Source organism: Mobula birostris, chromosome 11 (assembly GCF_030028105.1).
Source record: "Mobula birostris isolate sMobBir1 chromosome 11, sMobBir1.hap1, whole genome shotgun sequence".
Taxonomy (NCBI): Eukaryota; Metazoa; Chordata; class Chondrichthyes; order Myliobatiformes; family Myliobatidae; genus Mobula; species Mobula birostris.
In genome coordinates, this window is record NC_092380.1 from 13,349,013 (window position 1) to 13,369,181 (window position 20,169).

The window sequence follows — 20,169 nt, forward strand, 5'->3', positions numbered from 1 at the left end:
TTGGTGTGGGAGGTGGTGTTTGGAAGGTCGTGGGCTTCTGTACCTTCGATCAAATCAGCAATTTTTGAATCTTCAAATCATTTCCTCAACCCCATTTAAAATGCTCCCCCTCCACTCGCTCTGGATTCTGTAATGCACCAGGATGCAACGTTAACTCTTTCAACCCTTCTACAAAAGAATCAAACAGGTAGCTCTTATAGAGAGCTGTACTGAAACACAGCTTATGGTCAACGAGAACATACAATTAAAAAAATAACAAAGAACTGATTGCCAAAGCAATGACACTCAACCCCTTTCTGGGTTATATAAAGACCACAGTAACTTCACTTTTGGCTACTAGAAAGGATGACTTGGCCACTAGCTTGCAATAGTGATTTAAGCATGATGTACTCTCTGCCTTCAACTACAAGGGTTGCAGAATGTGCCAAATTGATTGAGAAACACATATCAAATGTTTCAAGAATATATATAATATAAACAAAAAAAATCACAGCATTGTCCAGAACACAACACAATGCCCGGTAACTCTAATTTAATGTGAAAGAAACAAGGAATTCAAGGCAACTTCCACTCCTTTGTCACTCTTTCCAAACTTCCAAAGGCTTGTTCCTCTTAAGATTCCTTCAGATTAGTGTAATTAATCTAGAACTAAGCACATAATCCTTCCATGTTCCCAAGTTAATGCTGTTCCATTCCCAGCCAAGATCCCTTGGTTCTGAATGAAAATGCATTAGCTTGGTCATGCTATAACTCACAGTGTGAAGTTGATTACACCGGGGAGTCGCACAAGCTCTGTACCAGAAACCCACAGAGGCAAAATCTAACTGCTATTCACTAGGCTGGACAAGTTGTCACTTTCAAGGCTTGTTGTCAAAAGTGGGCCCCGTACACCAGTGTTATGTAATCAGTGATTTATAATAACATAGCAGAACATAGCTATGTAACTCATACACAGATATGACTTCAAGTGCATATATTACAGTATGCAATTTCGGTTTACATTCTAAATGATTGTAACTTTACAGTTTAAAAAAAATCACGTAGCTGGCAAGAAGGACAATTTCTTCTTCCTGCAGCGGATTTAAAAAATCCTTTTTTGTTTACTTTTAAGAAATACTGTGGCAATTCACGGCCCTTTCTGACATTGAACCCTCAGCTTTTCAGGCTCCCTTCACGGTTTGAAGGGTGAGGCATGCGGAAGGCTGACGGATACCCTGCGGAGATGACACAGCTCTGGTTGACAAGGAAAGGGTAAACAGACAGACAGCCCCACACCCTCAAACCAAGAGGGCCAAAGAGATCTTTCACCCGACTCTGAGACGCCAGCCGGCCGTTGAAAGCTTGTTATCAGTAACTAACAGCCCCAGGACGTAGATGTGGTGTCAACGCCACAAAGACAGCACTGGACAGTTGTGACCCTTTCCTAGTTGAACTCAGACCTCTTGGTTACAGTTATAGATTAAGTGGACAGAATGGAACTTGGTGCTCTCCGACGTGGAAAACCTTTGGGGAAAGTCGCAGCTATCCTTGGGGCATGCTGGAGACAACACTCGCCTGATCCAATAGTCCAACTCAAAATCTGACTGAGAATGAATGGCACATTAGGGGCCTGGTGAGGCTGTCCAGGGCTAAATTCAACTCCTCTCCTCAGACTAAAGCAAACACTGCTGGGGTTGCTGGGCAAGAAATAAACTATTTCACAACAAGCCAAAACGCCGTGGTCACAATCCAAAGCAGTCACAAGCACAGGTCTTAGTTTGTGATCTTAGGGCAACGCCACGACAGACCGAGACACATGCTCTGGAGACAGACCACAATAACATTCAGACTTGTCCTCAAGGGGCTGGGCTGGTGGGGAGGTTTGGTGGTAACTTTCCATTTCTAACTCTGTTAATGTACCTTTGGGTTCCTGTTTCAAAAAAAAAGAACATTTACTTGCCCCAATCAGTGCAAAGAGACAGACTTGGCAATGGAGAAACTAAGTGTTAATGTGTGCTGGGAGGGGGATCCATCTCTCCACAGGTCCAGCCCAGAAGCTATGTGAAGGCTAAGATCAAAAGACTCCATTGTGTTCTGGTCAACTTTTAATTAAGTCCATCCTCTGATCTGAACTCTAATCCAGGGGTGGCTCCCCCAGCAGCAGTGGTTGGGCTCAGAGTTACAGCAGTGTGCTCCAGCTTGTATTTGCCCGTGACTCTTGAACAGGGAAGACCCTCTGATGCTTCACAAGAGGACGTGCATCGCTGACTCGTGTGCAGATCCTGCTCAGTTAAAGTGACAGCGAAGAACCATGCTCGAGGACACTCACCCTGATTCAGCACCAGCGCACTAAAGTCCCACACTGATCAAGAGGCTTTGTGAAAGATCGCCCTCAACGTTTTGGCCGCTGATGTTAATCCCAGTGTAAATGCAGGTCGTGACCGTCTAGGAAGTCAGTAGAGAAGACACTGTGGGACACAGAGTTCAGAGGAGCCAGGCCCACCGAGGAGCCACCCATGGTAAGATCCAGCCACTCCATACTGTCCAAGTTAGTGTCAGCAAGGTCCAGGGTCAGGCAGGTGCTGTCGGTGGTGAAGTGCATGTCCGAGGTGTCCATGGGAGAGTGCGGGTGCTCCAGTATACTGGAGCTGCTCAGCATTTGGTTGTGTAGGTCGTCGATGAGCGAGAGAGGCTGAGTTCCATCGTGGTCAACTGATAACAACGGGACACCGGTTGTGCTTACTAGAAAGTCCTCGAGCCGGCTCTCTTGGTTACTGAACTGGCTGTCGGTGATGGGCTCCAGCAACAACTGCGGAGACGGTGGCTCCACTTTGAGAGAAGTCTGTGGCGAGGACACGGCAAGTGTGGGCGAGACACTCTGCGGAGATGGCGTGTTTAAAGAGGTGGTAGCGTCCTTGGCATTGACGGAGATTTCTGTGAATGAAAGGCAAAGAACATAAGCAACAGCTTTGATTATTTCTCCTTCTTTGTATTATTCTACTCTTGCTTCAATGCTCCACACTTTGATTGGGAAGCTTTTAACCTCCCAATGCGCTTCTTGACTGAATGCAGGATTAAGCTTGTTTTAATCCAATACCTAGAGTATCAGAGCACGGAAGCAAATCCTTCAGGCCACCTTGGTGCCCATCCCTTTCAGCACTCAATTACTTTCTAAATGTATTGATCATTAACCCATCCTAATCCGGAGCACTGCAGAAAAGTATGCACTCCCCTCCCCAACCTCTTCTCCAACCAGGCCTGAGTTTAATTAGAATTTCCATCACACCTCCCCACCAAACCACCTGAAATCAGCTCCCCCACCACCAGGGGATGCATGTGTTCAAGGGTACATTAAACCCTTGAACAGGGGGTTCCCACCTTTTTTATGTCATGGACCAATAACAATAAGCAAGGGGTCTGTGCCCTAGAAGTTGGCTAGGGACTGATGACACATTTGGAGAGCAGGCACTAAATATGCAGTCAATGTCAATTGCCCAGGGTTTAGCTTGACCAAAATCTAAACATGGCTATGCATGGTCTCTCCTGAAAGCTGACTGAGAAAATAATGGAAGTTCAGCACCTGGGCTCCCACAGGAAGACAGGATCTTCTGCAAACACAGAAGATTGGAGGATGTCAGTGTCAAAAGAATGGTGTAACAGGATGTGAGGGGAGGAAAGTTAAGACCACAAGACATAGGAGCAGAATTAGGCCATTTGGCCTATAGTCTGCTCTGCCATTCTATCATAGCAGATTTATTAACCCTCTCACATCCATTCTCCTCCCTTTCCCCCATAACATTTGAGACCCTTACTAATCAAGAACCTATCAGCCTCCATTTTAAATATACCCAAAGACTTGGCCTCCACAGCCATCTGTGGCAATGAATTCCACAGATTCACCACCCCCAGCTAAAGAAATTCCTCCTCACCTCAGTCCTAAAGAGGCGCCCTTTCATTTTGAAGCTGTTGGTCTCCCCCCTCGTCTGCTGCAGGAGCGATATCTCTCTCTCCCTCGCTAGTGAGCGAGAGAGCCTGCCTGAGATGTCAAACTGTTGGGATGGACAGTAGCTTTTGATGGACTCGAGATCACGATCTGTTTGGTGTTGCCTTTGCTTGCATGATGGGAGGGGGGTTGGTGCTTTTTCTGCAGCAAGTGGGGGGGGTTGGTGCTTTTTCTGGAGCAAGTGGTGGGGTTGGAGCTTTTTCTGCAGCAAGTGGGGGGGGTTTGGTGCTTTTTCTGGAGCAAGTGGGGGGGGTTGGTGCTTTTTCTGGAGCAAGTGGGGGGGGTTGGTGCTTTTTCTGGAGCAAGTGGTGGGGTTGGAGCTTTTTCTGGAGCAAGTGGGGGGGGGTTGGTGCTTTTTCTGGAGCAAGTGGGGGGGTTGGTGCTTTTTCTGGGGCAAGTGGGAGGGGGTTGGTGCTTTTTCTGCAAGTGGGGGGGTTGGTGCTTTTTCTGCAAGTGGGGGGGTTGGTGCTTTTTCTGGAGCAAGTGGGGGGGTTGGTGCTCTTTCTGGAGCAAGTGGTGGGGTTGGTGCTTTTTCTGCAGCAAGTGGGGGGGTTTGGTGCTTTTTCTGGAGCAAGTGGGGGGGTTGGTGCTTTTTCTGGAGCAAGTGGGGGGGGGTTGGTGCTTTTTCTGGAGCAAGTGGGAGGGGGGTTGGTGCTTTTTCTGCAGCAAGTCGGGGTTTGGTGCTTTTTCTGCAGCAAGTGGGGGGGTTGGTGCTTTTTCTGGAGCAAGTTGGGGGGGTTGGTGCTTTTTCTGCAGCAAGTGGGGGGGTTGGTGCTTTTTCTGGAGCAAGTGGGAAGGGGGTTGGTGCTTTTTCTGGAGCAAGTGGGAGGGGGGTTGGTGCTTTTTCTGGAGCAAGTGGGAGGGGGGTTAGTGCTTTTTCTGGAGCAAGTGGGGGGGTTGGTGCTTTTTCTGCTGCTTATGCATGGGGGGGCTTTGGGGTTTTACCATTTTCTGTCATTCACTCTTCTTGGTTTTTCTGTTTCGTGGATGTCTGTGAGGAGCACGGATTTCAGGTTGTAAACTGTACACATTCTCTGATATTAATTTGAACCACTGAAGAACCTGGTCCGAAACACTGACTGTTTATTCCCCACCATACGTGACCTGCTGAGTTCCTCCAACATTTTGTGTGTGTTGCTTGCAGTGAACATTACTGGTTTCAGCAGCATGATAAAAATGATCAAACTCCAGCAAAAAGCAGTATTCTGCCATTGTTATCTTACCTCCACTTTCAATGAGGATATCAAACAAATCATCCATCTCCTGGCTTCTGGAGTTCTCCTGAAAACGGTAAAACAAAAGTGAGACCATCAGACACAAACCAAGACTGAAAAGAGAGCATGTTGACTGGGCCAGGTTCTCTGGCCACAGAACTTCCTTGTTTCACAGTGAGGTGGAGGCGACGGGGAGATGACATGATGACACAAGTTCCTCTATGAAAAGGAGAAGGGGAAATAAAGTGACCAATCAGGGTGGCAATGGTGCACAGACTGTGATCTGGGAAATGCACATTGGTATGCTTCTCCAAAATTTGTTGCTGGAGAATACTGATGAAACCAAGGCATTTCCCATTCCCACTCCCTCATACCACCTTCTCTCGGAAGACCAATTTGGATCAGATGATTTTGATCTGGAGGACCTCAGACGTCAACAACAAGGAATTAAACTTGATGGTTACAGCATTTTGTTCAGTGTGTTACAAGACAAAGAATGAACAAAAGGTTAAAGAGAAAAAGACATGATCGTCTCATAGAACATGTTCCAGTGATAAGATGTAACTTATGAAATAGCCAGACTCCAGTAGTGTGACATTTGGTGCAGGAAACCCTGGAACTTCTAGAAAATACAGAATAAGTTATACTACAATTACTAGAAATAGCACTGAACAATTACACATACGATAAAGGGGGTTATATAAAAATTATGAACTTGCATAGGAAAGTTAAAATACAAGAAAAAAAAGTAAATGATTCTACATCCTAATCCAACACCACCTACAAACAAGGAAGATGTCATCAAACTTGGTCCCTTGACATCGTCCCCAAGGAAGGGATGATCATTAACACAAACTAAATCCCATGATTTAGTGACTATGCTCCAAAACACTTGTCTGTAAGGCAATAAACCTCAAGAATTGCTATAGTGTGGTCTTGTTTGACTTTCTATTACCGTGTGGGTTTTCTCCGTTCCAAAAGAAGTACGAGTTAGGGTTATTAAGTTTTGGACTTACTACGTTGGTGCTAGAAGCACGGTGACACATGCGAGCTGCTCCCTCCCCCACCCCCCACCCCAGCACACATTTGGATTGTGTTGGTCACTGACACAAATAACACAGTATGTTTTGATGCACTGTGTGACAAACAGAAGAGAATTTTTCTAATATTTCTGCTCCATGAAGTATAAACTCAACTTTCACTGTAGCGGATTCCTCTCATATCTGTAAGTAAGTCAGATTAGCTCAGATCTTGGTGGCAGTTAGACGTAACGGGTGGGGTTCTCATGGTTTGCCGGTTGCAGGCGGTGGTTGTTGGACAGCAGCAAGAGTTTCATCAACCATCCACAACCAACATGGTAGTGTAGTGGTCAGCACAACGCTTTACAGTACCAGCGACCCGGGTTCAATTCCCACCACTGCCGGTAAGGAGATTGTAGGTTCACCCCGTGACTGCGTGGGTTGCCTCTAGGTGCTCTGGTTTCCTTCCCCAATCCAAAGACGTGCCGGTTAGTAAGAAAACTGGTCAATGTAAGTTGTCCTGTGGTTAGGCTCAGATTAAATCAGCGAATGCTGGGAGACTACATCTCAATCAATCAATAAATAAACAAACAAACAGGAAATGAAACAGCTGAATTAATAATGTTAAGTGGAAAACCCTAGGGCTCTCAAACAACAAGTCTTCAAAGAAAATGAATGTGATTTTAAATTTCCAGCATCCTCTCAGAGATTATTCAATTCCTGGACTTTACAAGCAACCAGGAAGTTTGATAACCCCATAGAGAAAAACAAGCAATGCAGAGAGGGGAACAAGTACAGGGGACTAGGGAAAAATAGACATTACCATCTATACACCCCCCCTCCATCGCTGTCTACACCCCCCTTTAAAACCTGTGGGAGGTTTTTGCTTCTTGTCATACTTATGAAATGTCTGAGGTGATTCACTAACTCACCTTGTGTGGGGAGCTGGATTCGTTATTCACCCTCGTCTGTAAAGAGCTTTCCGTCGCGTTGTTTGGGAAGAATGGCTGCAGGTTTTGGGGCGTGAGGGCATACGACAGCACAGCACCAGATGTCCCAGTGATCAGCTGCAGACCCACTTTCTGGTCCTACGTTTCAAACATAGGTAGGGGTCAGATACTGGCTGCAGAAACGGCCACAAAGTGAGTTAACCAGCCTCTTGCAAACAGGCTTTCAGTCAGTGCAAATTTGCCCTCCCAACACTGTAACAACGTACAGGATGCAACTTGGAAGGGATCAAGCGGGTATTTCCTTACACATTTCCAACATCGGTAGCTTCTCCTAGAAAGGAGGAAAAGGGCAGAACCCGCCCCCCTGCAATTTTCAGCCCACTGGGGTGCCACAGAAACGTGGCGGTTAGCACGATGCTATTACAGCTCGGGGCGTCGGAGTTCAGAGTTCAAATCTGGCGTCCTCTGTAAAGAGTTGGGATGAGGAGTGTGGATTTCCTCCCACACTCCAAAGCCGTACTGTTTAGTTAGTTAACTGGTCATTGTAAATTGTCCTGTGATTAAGCTGGGGTTAAATCAGTGGGTTGTTGGGTGGTGTGGCTCGGAGGACCGGAAGAGGCTGGTCCATGCTGTATCTCTAAATCAGGGGTTCCCAATCTCTTCAATACCATTAAGCAAGGGGTCCACGGACACCAGGTTGGGAACCCCCGTTCTAAATTTTTAAAAATTGATTTAGAAATTTATTTCAGATTTTTCTCACAGTCAGAATATAAATTCTGGAGTTCTCTCCTCACAGCAGTATGGGGGCATCTTGACTGGAAGTGTCACAGTGGCTCAAAGGGCCATCTCTGCCTTCTCAAGGGCACTTAAGGATAGGCAATAGAAACTGCCCTTGCCAGCAATTTCCACATCATGGAAAGTCAAGACCTTCGGCAAACAAAAGGATATTCCAAACTGTACAGGAGCCCACTTCACAGCCCTACTTTCTCCGTATCCTGCTACAGAAAGGTGCAGGATTAGCTTGACATCACAATCACAAAATGTGCACCTTCTTTCCTGTCTGGGTCATCGTTTCCGTTTGTGGCTCTTGCTTTGACTGAGTGGTGGGTGTAGTCTGCTGCGCCTGTTGCTGGGAGGGGGAAGACGTCACTGCCTGAGAGAGAGAGAAAGAGTGAGAAAATAAAATCAAAATTGGCAGGAAAACCAAATTAGCAGCTGGGCTGTGCCTGACACCTGATGTTGATAGCTTCAACAGGCATAGAATTCCAAACTTTGAGTGTCAATTGAATGTTGCTGTCATTCCAGCTCCACTTTATAAATGTGAGGTGATGCCTCAAAAAGGCGTCATCCATCATTAAAAGCTCCCATCACTCAGGATATGGGCTCTTTTCATTACTACCATCACGGAGGAAGTACAACAACCCAAAGACAGACACTTAATATTTTAGGAACAGCTTCTTCCCCTCTGTCATCAGATTCCTGAATGGTCAATGAACAACCCGCGAACATTACCCCTCTATTTTTGCACTACTAATTTAATTATATTTTTCTGAAAACAACAAAATTCTTGACACATCAGTGAAAATACCTGAGTCTAATTCCGAATCAGCAGCAGAGATCATTGATGGGTCTGAAATATCAGTTAAATGGGTCTTCAAGCGTGTCTCTTTGAGACTGCTGCCTGGTTCAGCTTCATATTCATCTGCCTAGCGAATCCCCTTTCTTGCAATAGTATCTTCAGTGTCCAAAGATCTCTCCGCAGCTGCTCTATTTCCCTCTTAGATGCTGGCTTTCAGCAACAGTGGTGCTCCTGTAGCTTCACCTAGACAATAATTTCACCTCTCCGCCAATTCTCATTGAATTATGGACTCATAGAGTACTACAGTACAGAAACAGGCCCTTTGGCCCATCTAGTCAAACTATTATTCAGCCTAGTCCCATCAACCTGCACCTGGACCATAGCCCACCGTACCCCTCCCATCCATGTACCTGTCCAAACTTCTCTTTTGTTGCAATTGAACCCATATCCACTACTTCTGCTGGCACCTCTGAACTGCTACCAGCACGTCCAATACTGAACACTGGCTGAGCTGAAACTTGCTCCAATCACGCTTATCGGGAAGGCGGGACTGTCTCTGGGCCTGGTCACACCTTCTCTCAGCTTCGCACACCAAGCTTCAGAATTTCCTCCCAGAAGGTAGCGTAACGGTTAGTGTAACACTACTACAGTGCCAGCGACCAGGGTTCAATTCTGCCACAGTCAGGTTCTCCCTGTGACTGCGTGAGCTTTCTCCGGGTGCTCTGGTTTCCTCCCACATTTCAAGGACGCAAGGGTCAGTAAGTTAATTGGTCAAATGGGTGTATTTGAGCATTTGGGATCAGTGGGCCAGAAAGCCTGTTAAAATAAAATAAAACGCAAACTTCTCTTTCCTCTAGTCAAACCCCTCCTTCAGACTTTTAACGTTGTTAAAGTTGCTGCAAGTTTAAGTTATGGCAGTAGTGTACAAATCCCATTTTTAAGACTGTGTATGTTCCTTACACAGGAATATCAGTATGATTTTTGAGCATAGGTGCAATATACTCTGGGTACAGCGGCACATGAGCAAGAAAGCATAAAACATTGGCGAGATCCGTCATAAATCGGGGGACTTCGTCGAGCACCTCCTGCCCATACACCTCTCCACTCACCGCCATTCGGGTCCCAAACTATCCTTCCAGATGAGGCAACACTTCACCTGTGAAACTGCTGTTTGTGTTCGGTGCACCCGATGCAGTCTCCTCTGCATTCGTGAGACCGGTTGTAATTCGGGGCACCGCTTCGTCAAGCACTTCCATACCATCTGCCACAAGCAGGACTTCCCAGTGGCTAAACATTTTAATTCCGACTCCCATTCCCGTTCTGACGTGTCAATCCGTGGCCTCCTCTTGTGCCAAGATGAGGCCACTCTCAGGGTGGAGGAGCAACACCTAGTATTCTGTGCGGATACCTCCAACCTGATGGCATGAGTATCGATTTCTCCTTCCAGTGAACAAATTCGCCCCCAACCCCCATCTTTCCTCTATTCCCCACTCTAACCTCTCACCTGCCTGTCACTTCACCCGAGTCCCCTCCTCCTTCCCTTTCTCCTACTGTCCACTCCCCTCTCCTATCAGATTTTTTCTTCTCCAGCCCTTGACCTTTCCCACCTACCTGGCTTCACCTATCACCTTCCAGCAAGCCTCTTCCCCTCTCCCCCACCTTTTTATTCTGGCATCTTCCCCCTTCCTTCTCAGTCCTGAAGAAGAGACTCTGCCCGAAATGTCAACAGTTTACTCATTTCCATAGATGCTGCCTGACCTGCTGAATTCCTCCAGCATTTTGTGTGTGTTGCATAAAATACACCTTATTCCACAATTACTAATTATTGCAGGACTATTTTACAAATCACTCATTCGATCAAACACTAATCTCAGTGTAAGCAGCTGTTACATTGCATAAACAAGAAAAAGTCTGCAGATGCTGGAAATCTGAGCAACATACACAAAATGCTGGAGGAACTCAGCAGGCCAGGCAGTACCTAAGGAAAAAAAGTACAGTCGGCGTGTTGGGCTGAAACCCCAACTACTTTTTTTTTTCCATAGATGCTGCCTGGCCTGCTGAGTTCCTGCAGCATTTTGTGTGTGTTGCACTGCATTCCCACCATTGGGGCATTAGCTCAGTACTGCCCTCTTTTGGCATAAAACAGAACCTACATCAACAAACGAGAGAAAATCTGCAGATGCTGGAAATTGAAGCAACACACACAAAATACTGGAGGAACTCAGGAGGCCAAGCAGCATCTATGGAAAAGAGTAAACAGTCAACGTTTCTAGCCGAAACCCTTCATCAGGACATCAACAATTCGACTGCCAGCTGAGAAGTGCATACTCATTTCACAATTTCCAACAGAGGAGACCGAAGATCCCAATTTATGCTGTTTATGCACCTCTTGAACTTCCTGCCACTTGCTTCATTTCTCACTCAGCATTTTCTTCCTTCCTTTATCCCTCCTGGTTGTGCCTGGCTTACCTCCATACTTATTTGCCTCAGCTAGTCCCCAGTGTAGCGACTCACAGTGGGTAGAGTCGCCTACTTAACTCAGTCTGTTTTTGCAGACCTTTGTCAGGCTGCAGGCAATAAAAGCAGATTTAGGATTCTTATCTGTCAGCCAGCGTGGCAGAGTAGTTGTTAGTGTGTCGCTTTACAGCGATTATGGATTGGAACCATTCTCGCCATTCTCTGTAAGGAGATTGTATGTCCCCCAACCCCCCACCCCCCGGGTCATGTCCCAAGTTCCAAACGTCAGGGTCAGTGAGTTGTGGGCATGCTACAGTGGTGCCAGAAATGTGACGACACTTGCGGGCTGCCCCGACCAATCCTTGCTGATATGCTTTGACACAAATGCCACATTTCACTATGCTTCCATGTAGATGTGACAAATAAAGCTAATCTTTATCTTTTCTCTCGAAATAAACCGCTGTCCCCACAGTGTTTCCATTCAGTAAGTGCTGGGTGTTTTTGGGTTACGATGTGCTCCAGTGATCACCATTAACCCCCACAGCTGTGCGGAAGAAGTTGTCCCTCAGACCACTTCTAAATCTTCCCCGCCTCACCACAAGCCTATCAGTGAGTACCTGTGTTGTCGGTTGATCCTTGGTGGAGCTCGCAGGGGGAGGTGCACATTCCACGTCTGTCTTCTGCGGAGTCATGGTGAGGAGGATGTGCGTGCCGGCTCCGTTTGTCAGCAGACCAGGGGTCTGTGCCTGGGCGATTGTCCTCAGCAGGCCGGTGGTCACCCGGCTTGGCTGCGATGAGCTCAGCAGAATGGCTGGCGCTGGCTGCTGGCAGCCGCCCCCGCCTCCTTCTTGCTTCACCATCACCGTCTTGATTGGCAGCGGGTTGGGCCCGGCAGTGCCGGTGGGGCTGGGGCTCGTCCTGGGGTGCTTGGCTTGGCTGGGAGGTGGGCCAGATGGGTTGGACTTGCCCGAGAGGGGGCAGCTGGAGGGCAGGTTCTCTTGCTTGACGGCGATGGAGTCCCGGGAAACGGGTGGGTTTGGGAGCTGGGAGGGGGCGGGCTGCTGCTGCTGCTGCTGCTGTGTGCGTTTCTCCTGATCCAGCTGGAGGCGAAGGGCTTCCACCAGCTGCTGTTTCTGCCTCAGCATCCTGGTCAGCTCCTCGATCTGCTTGTCCTTCTCCTGCAGCATCCGGTCCTTGATGGTGGCCTGCGGGTCCTTGCCCTCCGGGCCGCCGCGGATGGTGCTGGGCGCTAGCATGATGTGGCTGCTCACGCCGTTGAGGCAGGGGATCTCCTCTTTGCACACCACTTGCATGGGCGAGGACCGGCCAGGCTCGGCTGGCAACTCGGGCGGGGCGGCGTCCTCCATACTTTGCACCGAGCGGTCAGAGGGCGCCGGCGACACCGGAGGGGTAGAGATGGGGACAGCCGGCTTGGCCGCAGAGGTGACCACCACCTCACCGGGGCAGACGCCAGTGACCGGCGTCGGGGTGCTGCCAGAGCGGACGGCGGCAGTGGTGGTGGTAGTGGTGGTGGGCACGGGGACGGGTGTGAAGGCCACCACCAACTCAGTGGGCTTGGAGATGAGGGGGACAGTCTTGGAGACGGTGGGCGCCGGGGTGGGGACAGCAGGGGCACCTCCCACCCTCGCCTGCTCCTGGTAGTTCTTCAGCCTTTCGATCAGGTCGGTTTTGGTTCCCGACACGGGCAGGCCCCGTAGCTTCAGCTCCTGCTTCAGCTCGGCCACCTACGCAAAGAAAAGGACAGTGATGTCGTAGAATGGGGGAGTGAGTCAGAAACTGAGGGTGAATGGGGAGAGGAGGAGTGTCAAATCCCAGGAGAGGGGTGAAAGAACCAGAGACCCAGGAGAGGGGTGAGAGTGACAAGAGACGCTGGGGAGGGTATCAGTACCTGAGGGGGGGGGCGGGAGAGGAGAGGAGGAGTGTAAAAAACCCCTGAGGGCAGGTAGAGAAAGGGGAAAAGTCAGCAACTCTGGAAGGGTGGGGAGAGGGGACCCTTATGGGAGCGCAGGAGGGTCAGAAACCCTGAGAGGAGGGGAAGGGGGAGATGGAAGGGTGTCAGAGATCTCGGGGGGTGGGGTTTGAAGGTGAGTGTCAGAGACCTGGGGAGATGGGTCAGGAGGTAGGAGGTAGGAGGTGGGGGGTGGGGGGTATCAGAGACCCATGGGGGTGGAGAGAGGGGAAGGTGTCAGAGTCTGATGCGGAGGGGAGGCAGGTTGGAGGGAGGGGAGGAATGGATTAAACCTCAGTGCCTGTGTGAGAAATTATTTAGCCGGTATACTGCAAGATATGGAAAGAGCACAATGACTAATTAGTGCACGAGAGGAAAACCCCCAAATCTAAAAGAGGGACGATTCCTAGAGAAGGTACGTGCTCCGGACAATAAACAGATGGACGTGGAATACTTTAGAATGTAACTCACCTTCAGATCGTCAAGGTTTGAGGGCAGACTTGCTGGTGGTTTGACAGTGGCTGTGCAGCTGTTCTGCCGAGGCAGAGCCCCTGGGCCTGAAGATGAGGTGCTAGTAGTCAGAGGCCTCACCGGTGTGGAACCACTGCTGGCTTGTTGCTCATGGTTCTGTCTAAGAAGCAGAACGAAAAAGGCCACTGATTAGGAAACCGAGTGACAGTGTAAGCGACAGAGTCAGTAATACGGCACAGAACTTGACCTACCAAGTCAGTGTCAATTACCATTTACACTAATCCTTCCATAATCCATTTTATTCTCCCCTCTCGCTCTTCACGGTATGGCATGGGTGGATCGCTAGCCTAGCGGTTAGCAGAATCATTTTACAGCGCCAGGGATCACCCGGTGGGGTTTTTGATCCCCGCTGCTCTCTGCAAGCAGTGTGTACGCTCTCCCGTGACCGTGTGGCTTTCCTCTCGGTGCTCCAGTTTCATTCACATTCCTAAGACACACCTGTCAGGGTTAGTAAGTTGTCTGTGCGCTATGTTGGCTTTGGAAGTGTTGCAACACTTGCAGGCCAACACAAACCTTGGATGCAAAATGACGTATTTCTCTGCATCTTTTGATGGACATGTGACATATAAAGCTAATCTTACTGCACCTTAGGGGCAGTTCATTGCAGCCAATTAACCTACCAACCTGCACTACTTTGGGAAGTGAGAGGAAATCAGAGCCTCCAAGGAAAGGCGTAGTCATGGGGAGGAATCTCCTCCGACAGCTCTAGAGGGCAGGACAGGAGCACTTCTACCTATACCACTCTGCCACCTTCAGATCTACAGAGTACAAAAACGAGCCATTCAACACTGTGGCCAACACTGTTGTTTAGACATCAATATATCTGCAGGAGTCATTACAAAATGCCTGATAATAGCATGCTTGCAATAGTGGGAGAGTTTAGGACCAGAGGACGCAGCCTCAGATTTGAAAGATGCCCCTTTAGAACAGAGCTGAGGAAAATTTTCTTTAATCAGAGCGTAGTGAATCTGTGGAATTCATTGCTACAGATGGCTGAAGAGGCCAAGTCATTGGGTATATCTAAAGTGGAGGTTGATGGGTTCTCGAATGCTTTGAGAGGTTGGTCATGACTAGAATGATCACCTCAGCAAGGACCTGGACCCATTGCAATTTGCCTATCACCACAATAGGTCATCAGCAGATGCAATCTCAATGGCTCTTCACACGGCTTTAAACCACCTACGTCAGGATGCTGATCATCAACTATAGCTCAGCATTTAACACCATCATTCCCACAATCCTGATTGAGAAGTTGCAGAACCTGGGCTTGTGAACCTCCCTCTGCAATTGGATCCTCGACTTCCTAACTGGAACACCACAATCTGTGCAGAACGGTGATAACATCCCCTCCTCACTGACAATCAACATTGGTGCACCTCAGGGGTGTGTGCTTAGCCCACTGCTCTACTCTATATATACCCATGAGTGTGTGGCTAGGCATAGCTCAAATACCATCTATAAATTTGCTGACGATACAACAATTGTTGGTAGAATCTCAGGTGGTGACGAGAGGACGTACAGGAGTGAGATATGCCAACTTGTGGAGTGGTGCCACAGCTACAACCTGGCACTGAACATCAGTAAGACAAAAGAGCTGATTGTGGACTTCAGGAAGGGTAAGACAAAGGAACACATACCAATCCTCATAAAAGGATCAGAAGTGGAAAGAGTGAACAGTTTCAAGTTCCTGGAAGTCAAGATCTCTGAGGATCTAACCTGGTCCCAATATATCGATGCAGCTATAAAGAAGGCAAGACAGAGACTATACTTCATTAGGAGTTTGAAGAGATTTGGTATGTCAACAAATAAACTCAAAAACTTCCATAAATGTACCCTGGAGAGCATTCTGACAGGCTGCATCACCGTCTAGTATGGGGGCGGCGGGGGGGGGGGGGGGGTTGCTACTGCACAGAACCGAAAGAAGCTGCAGAGGGTTGTAAATCTAGTCGGCTCCATCTTGGGTATTAGCCTACAAAGTACCCAGGACATCTTCAAGGAGCAGTGTCTCAGAAAGTCAGCGTCCATTATTAAGGACCTCCAGCACCCAGGGCATGCCCTTTTCTCACTGTTACCATCAGGTAGGAGGTACAGAAACCTGAAGGCACACACTCAGCGATTCAGGAACAGCTTCTTCCCCTCTGCTGTCCGATTCCTAAAGTGGACATTGAATGCTTGGACACTACCTCACTTTTTTTAAGATATAGTATTTCTGTTTTCTGCACAATTTTTAATCTATTGAATATACATGTATTGTAATCGATTTAGCTATTTATTTATTTATTATTGTTTTGTTTTTTTTTTCTATATTACGTATTGCAATGCACTGCTGCTGCTACGTTAACAAATTTCACGTCACACGCCGGTGATAATAATCCTGATTCTGATTAGCGAAGGCGGTAAGGATTATGGGAAGAAAGCAGGAGGATGGGCTTGAGAGGGAAAATAAATGAGCCATCGTCGAATGGCGGAGCAGACTCGATGGGCCAAATGCTGCTCCTTTGCTGTAATATAACCTGAGCTACCACATCATATTAACAATCTGGGACAGCGGGTGATGGACAGGTACACACCGCTTGGACTCTGGTGCGAGATGGGTCAGTATGTTGGAGGAAGCACTGCTTATTCTTTATAGCAGGGGTTCCAACCCATTTTTACACCATGGATCCCTACCATTTACTGAGGGGTCTGTGGACCCCAGGTTGGGACCTCTGCCTTATAGTGACCTGTGCTAAATGCCTGTGGAGGGAAGTGTGCACAAGGTCACTCCAAAAAGTAAAGAGGACACTACAAGTTTTCAGAAGATACCGAATGATGGGAAGATACCTTATGCCAATAAGCAGCCACAATTCCTTTCTGCCACTGATGTATCACACTTGCAGCGACCAAGGGGAGTCCTCCCACTGGTCACTGTCTCTTCAGGTCTTTTCCTTAACATTTACAAACTGGGGACTTGGTGAGGGAGCAGAGGTTCAATCTATAGTTCAGTCTGTGGTCAGACTCTCTCCCACCTGGTATCATCTTCTCTGCCACCAAAGGCTCTGACTATTATTGCTTTGGACCAGGGGTTTTCAACCTTTTTTTAATGCCATGATCATGAAGCAAGGGGTTGGTGGACTCCCAGGATGAGAACCCTTGCTTTAGACTGTCAAGTGCTCTTGTATTTCACTGTGCTCAAAATCGGCTGTCCAGAAAGTGCTGATGTGCTGTTTGACAGGCCTCCTTATATCCCGTCCGAACCAGAGACAAGAACCCTGACTCTCCCACCCCGCCTCCATCGGGTAGAAGGCATGAGCCCGATGTAATGCTCTGGTAAGGTAACCAACCCAGTATGGGCAGAGAATGGCAATGGAATGCCTGTGAAATGGCTCCGAGGCACAGTATCTCTGAACACTCTTAAGAGTGCTGGAGAGACTGATAAACGGCAGGAGTGGAACACCTCCAGCCGTGGCCGGGTACTTACTTTGGCGGAGCGGGCAGGATGGTCTGATAGTTGTAATGCTGCTGCTGCTGGCACAGTATCTGGAGCTGGAGGAAGAGCTGCTGCTGCTGGAGCAGTTTGGAGTAGGCAGTGTCCAGAGGCAGGGTGGCCTTCTCCAGTTTCTGGTCTGGCGGCATGTACTGGTGGTACTTGAGCTTCTTCACCCGGGACTTTGGCTCCTTCAGCTTCTTGTTCCGCTGGTTCTTGTCGCGTGTCATCTTGGGCTGACTTTGCTGAATCGGGAAATACAATCTGGATGACCCTCAAGCACTCAAGGAGGAGGTTAAATTTGTTTTGTCAATATACTACATATTAGTGACCAGAGCTTCAGCTTCAACCCCAGCCTGGAGTGGCACTTGCGAGCTGTTCCCAGCACACCCTTAAGTGTGTGTTAACATGCCGATGTGATAAATAAATCCCGAACACTGAGGAAAAGACGATGACCATCACCTTATCCTTACTTTTCAAGATTTTATAAACTTGAGGTCACTCTCATTCTCCTTCTCTCTAATGAGTAAAGATCCTGGATAGCCTACCTCTCCCTATAACTCAGGCCTTCCAGTCCAGGCAGAATCCTAGTAAACCTCTTCTGCACTGTCTCTAGTTTGGCAATGTCTTTCCTTTAACAGGCTAACCAAAACTGTTCACTATATTCCAAATCACCAGCCATTTAATATGACTGCAGCATAATATCCTACTCCTAAAGCTGATGCCCTAACTGAAGGCCAGTGTGATAAATCCCTTCTTCACCTGCCTGTGTACTTGTGTGGCCGCTTTCATCACACTGTACACTAGTACTCCCAGGTCTCCCTGTTTCATAACGTTGTCAGTGCCCTGACATTCACTGCATAGGTGCTACTCTGGCTGGACTATCCAAAATGCTTCAACTCACCCTTATTTAAGTTGAAATTCATTTACCTCCGCCCAGCTCCCTAAGTGATCAACACCTCTTTGTAACACACACAAAATGCTGGAGGAATTCAGCAGGTCAGGCAGCATCTATGGAAAAGAGTCAACAGTCGATGTTTCGGGCTGTGACCCTACATCAGGACTCGTCTACCCGACTAAACTGCAAAGTCTCTTCCAGGGATATCTATCCTGAAGAAGTTTAAATCTTCCCTTTGTTCACTCTTTTCCCTCGATGCTGCCTGGCCTGCGGAGTTCCTCCAGCATTTTGCGTGTGTTGCTTGTATTTCCAGCATCTGCAGACTTTCTCTTGTTTGTGATAAGACCTCTTTGTAATTCCTTATAAGCTGCTTTACTATCAAGACCCTCTAACTTAGAAGAATCTTGCTAATCCTGTCATGTACATTCACATCTAAATCATTTACATAATTAATTCATTAATAAATAAAATATTTATATTAATTTTGTTTAGCACTATTTTTAATCTAACTATTTAGTATACATATAGAAATTGCTGGTGAACGCAGCAGGCCAGGCAGCATCTATAGGAAGAGGTACAGTCGACGTTTCAGGACGAAGGGTCTCGACCCGAAACGTCGATTGTACCCCTTCCTATAGATGCTGCCTGGCCTGCTGCGTTCACCAGCAATTTTTATGTGTGTTGCATGAAATTCCAGCATCTGCAGATTTCCTCATGTTTGCGTATTTAACATATATATAGTTTCTGTAATTTATTTACTTATTTTTTTTCTTTATATAATATCATGTATTGCATTGTACTGCTGCTGCTAAGTTAACAGATTTCACGACACACGCTGGTGATAATCAACAGATCCCAAAACTGAACCCTGAACCAGTTACAGGCCCCTTCTGAACGAAACGACCTTCAACCATCACCTTCTGCTTCCTATCATTGAGCCAATTCTGAATATACCTTGCGATCTCACCCCCATATACCAACCTATCTTCTCAATCAGCCTTGCCTGTGAGACCTTGTCAAAGGCATTACTGAAGTCCATATAGACAACATTAACTGCCCTATCTTCACCTATCCCTTTAGTTACAGCTTCGACAAACCTCAAAAGATTTGTCGCACATGACCTCCTTTGTGCAAAGCCATGCTGACTATTGCTGATCAGGCTGAATCATGCTGTAAGTTCAGATTTATCGGGAAAACACTCAAATTTAGGTCTTAAAGCACAGGATTCCATTCAGTTCAAACACAGATGTTTTGAGGCAATGCACTCAAATTGCTGGAGGGACTCAGCAGGCCAGGCAGCATCTATGAAAAAGCGTAAACAGTCGAAGTTTCGGGCAGAGTCCCGATGAAGGGCCTCGGACCGAAATGTTGGCTGTTTTCTCTTTTACAGAGATGCTGCCTGCCCTGCTGAGTTTCTCCACCATTTTGTGTATGTTGCTCTGGATTTCCAGCACCTATGTTTTGAAGCCGTGCAGTGTGCATCTTGATGATCAATAAACCTTACGACCTGCAGCAGCTGATTTATAAGCGAAGTGAGAATATGTACCGGTGAATACCCATCACAAATTAAATATGAACAAACAGTAGACAGCACATCACTGTCAATCATGTACCGTTGTGATTTAGAGTGGATGTAGTTAGAAATTAAAACTTCACCATAGTTAACGATATTTTCTCACGACTGAATATAGCACAATGGATTTCTTAGACTGTTATACTGAGTACTGAGTTTAAGTAGAGGACAACTGAGACTGAGAGGGTTCCAGGTTCAATATAATGCCTGGAGATTTAACCCTGATCAAAGAAGTGCAGTCCTCCAAGAGGACCACAACCCTGTCCTTGGGTTTGGAGGCTTGTGTGCCTCAATGACCCAGCGAGCTATGTTGGCTGGAGTCAGGGATTTATGTTTTGATTTTTGGTAGGGTCACCCATGCCAAACAGGTCAAAGGGTAGAGGACAGACTAAGAGTAGTCCACCAGTTCTCCGGGTTCAGGGATTCAGCTCAAGGCTAAAACAACCCTGTCTGGTAAAAACCAAATTGTTACAGAAACAGCGATGAAGAATCCTTCCACATCTGAGTGCGACAGTATTCCTGAGTCTCCAC

General features: G+C 47.5%; 1 protein-coding gene across 2 annotated transcripts in view; it reads right to left on the minus strand.

Annotated features, from left to right (window-relative positions):
* Positions 1 to 454: 454 nt before the first annotated feature.
* Positions 455 to 20,169, minus strand: part of LOC140204836 (myocardin-related transcription factor A-like) — a 141,454-nt gene continuing 121,739 nt past the window's right edge. For both annotated transcript variants that reach the window (XM_072271693.1, XM_072271692.1), the window contains 7 exons: positions 17,162 to 17,412; positions 13,642 to 13,801; positions 11,819 to 12,946; positions 8,214 to 8,318; positions 7,148 to 7,303; positions 5,206 to 5,263; positions 455 to 2,913 (listed from right to left, as the gene is read on the minus strand). In XM_072271693.1, the coding sequence (XP_072127794.1) occupies positions 2,393 to 2,913; positions 5,206 to 5,263; positions 7,148 to 7,303; positions 8,214 to 8,318; positions 11,819 to 12,946; positions 13,642 to 13,801; positions 17,162 to 17,412 (2,379 nt within the window). In that variant the 3' untranslated portion in view covers positions 455 to 2,392. The remainder of the gene's footprint in view (positions 2,914 to 5,205; positions 5,264 to 7,147; positions 7,304 to 8,213; positions 8,319 to 11,818; positions 12,947 to 13,641; positions 13,802 to 17,161; positions 17,413 to 20,169) is intronic.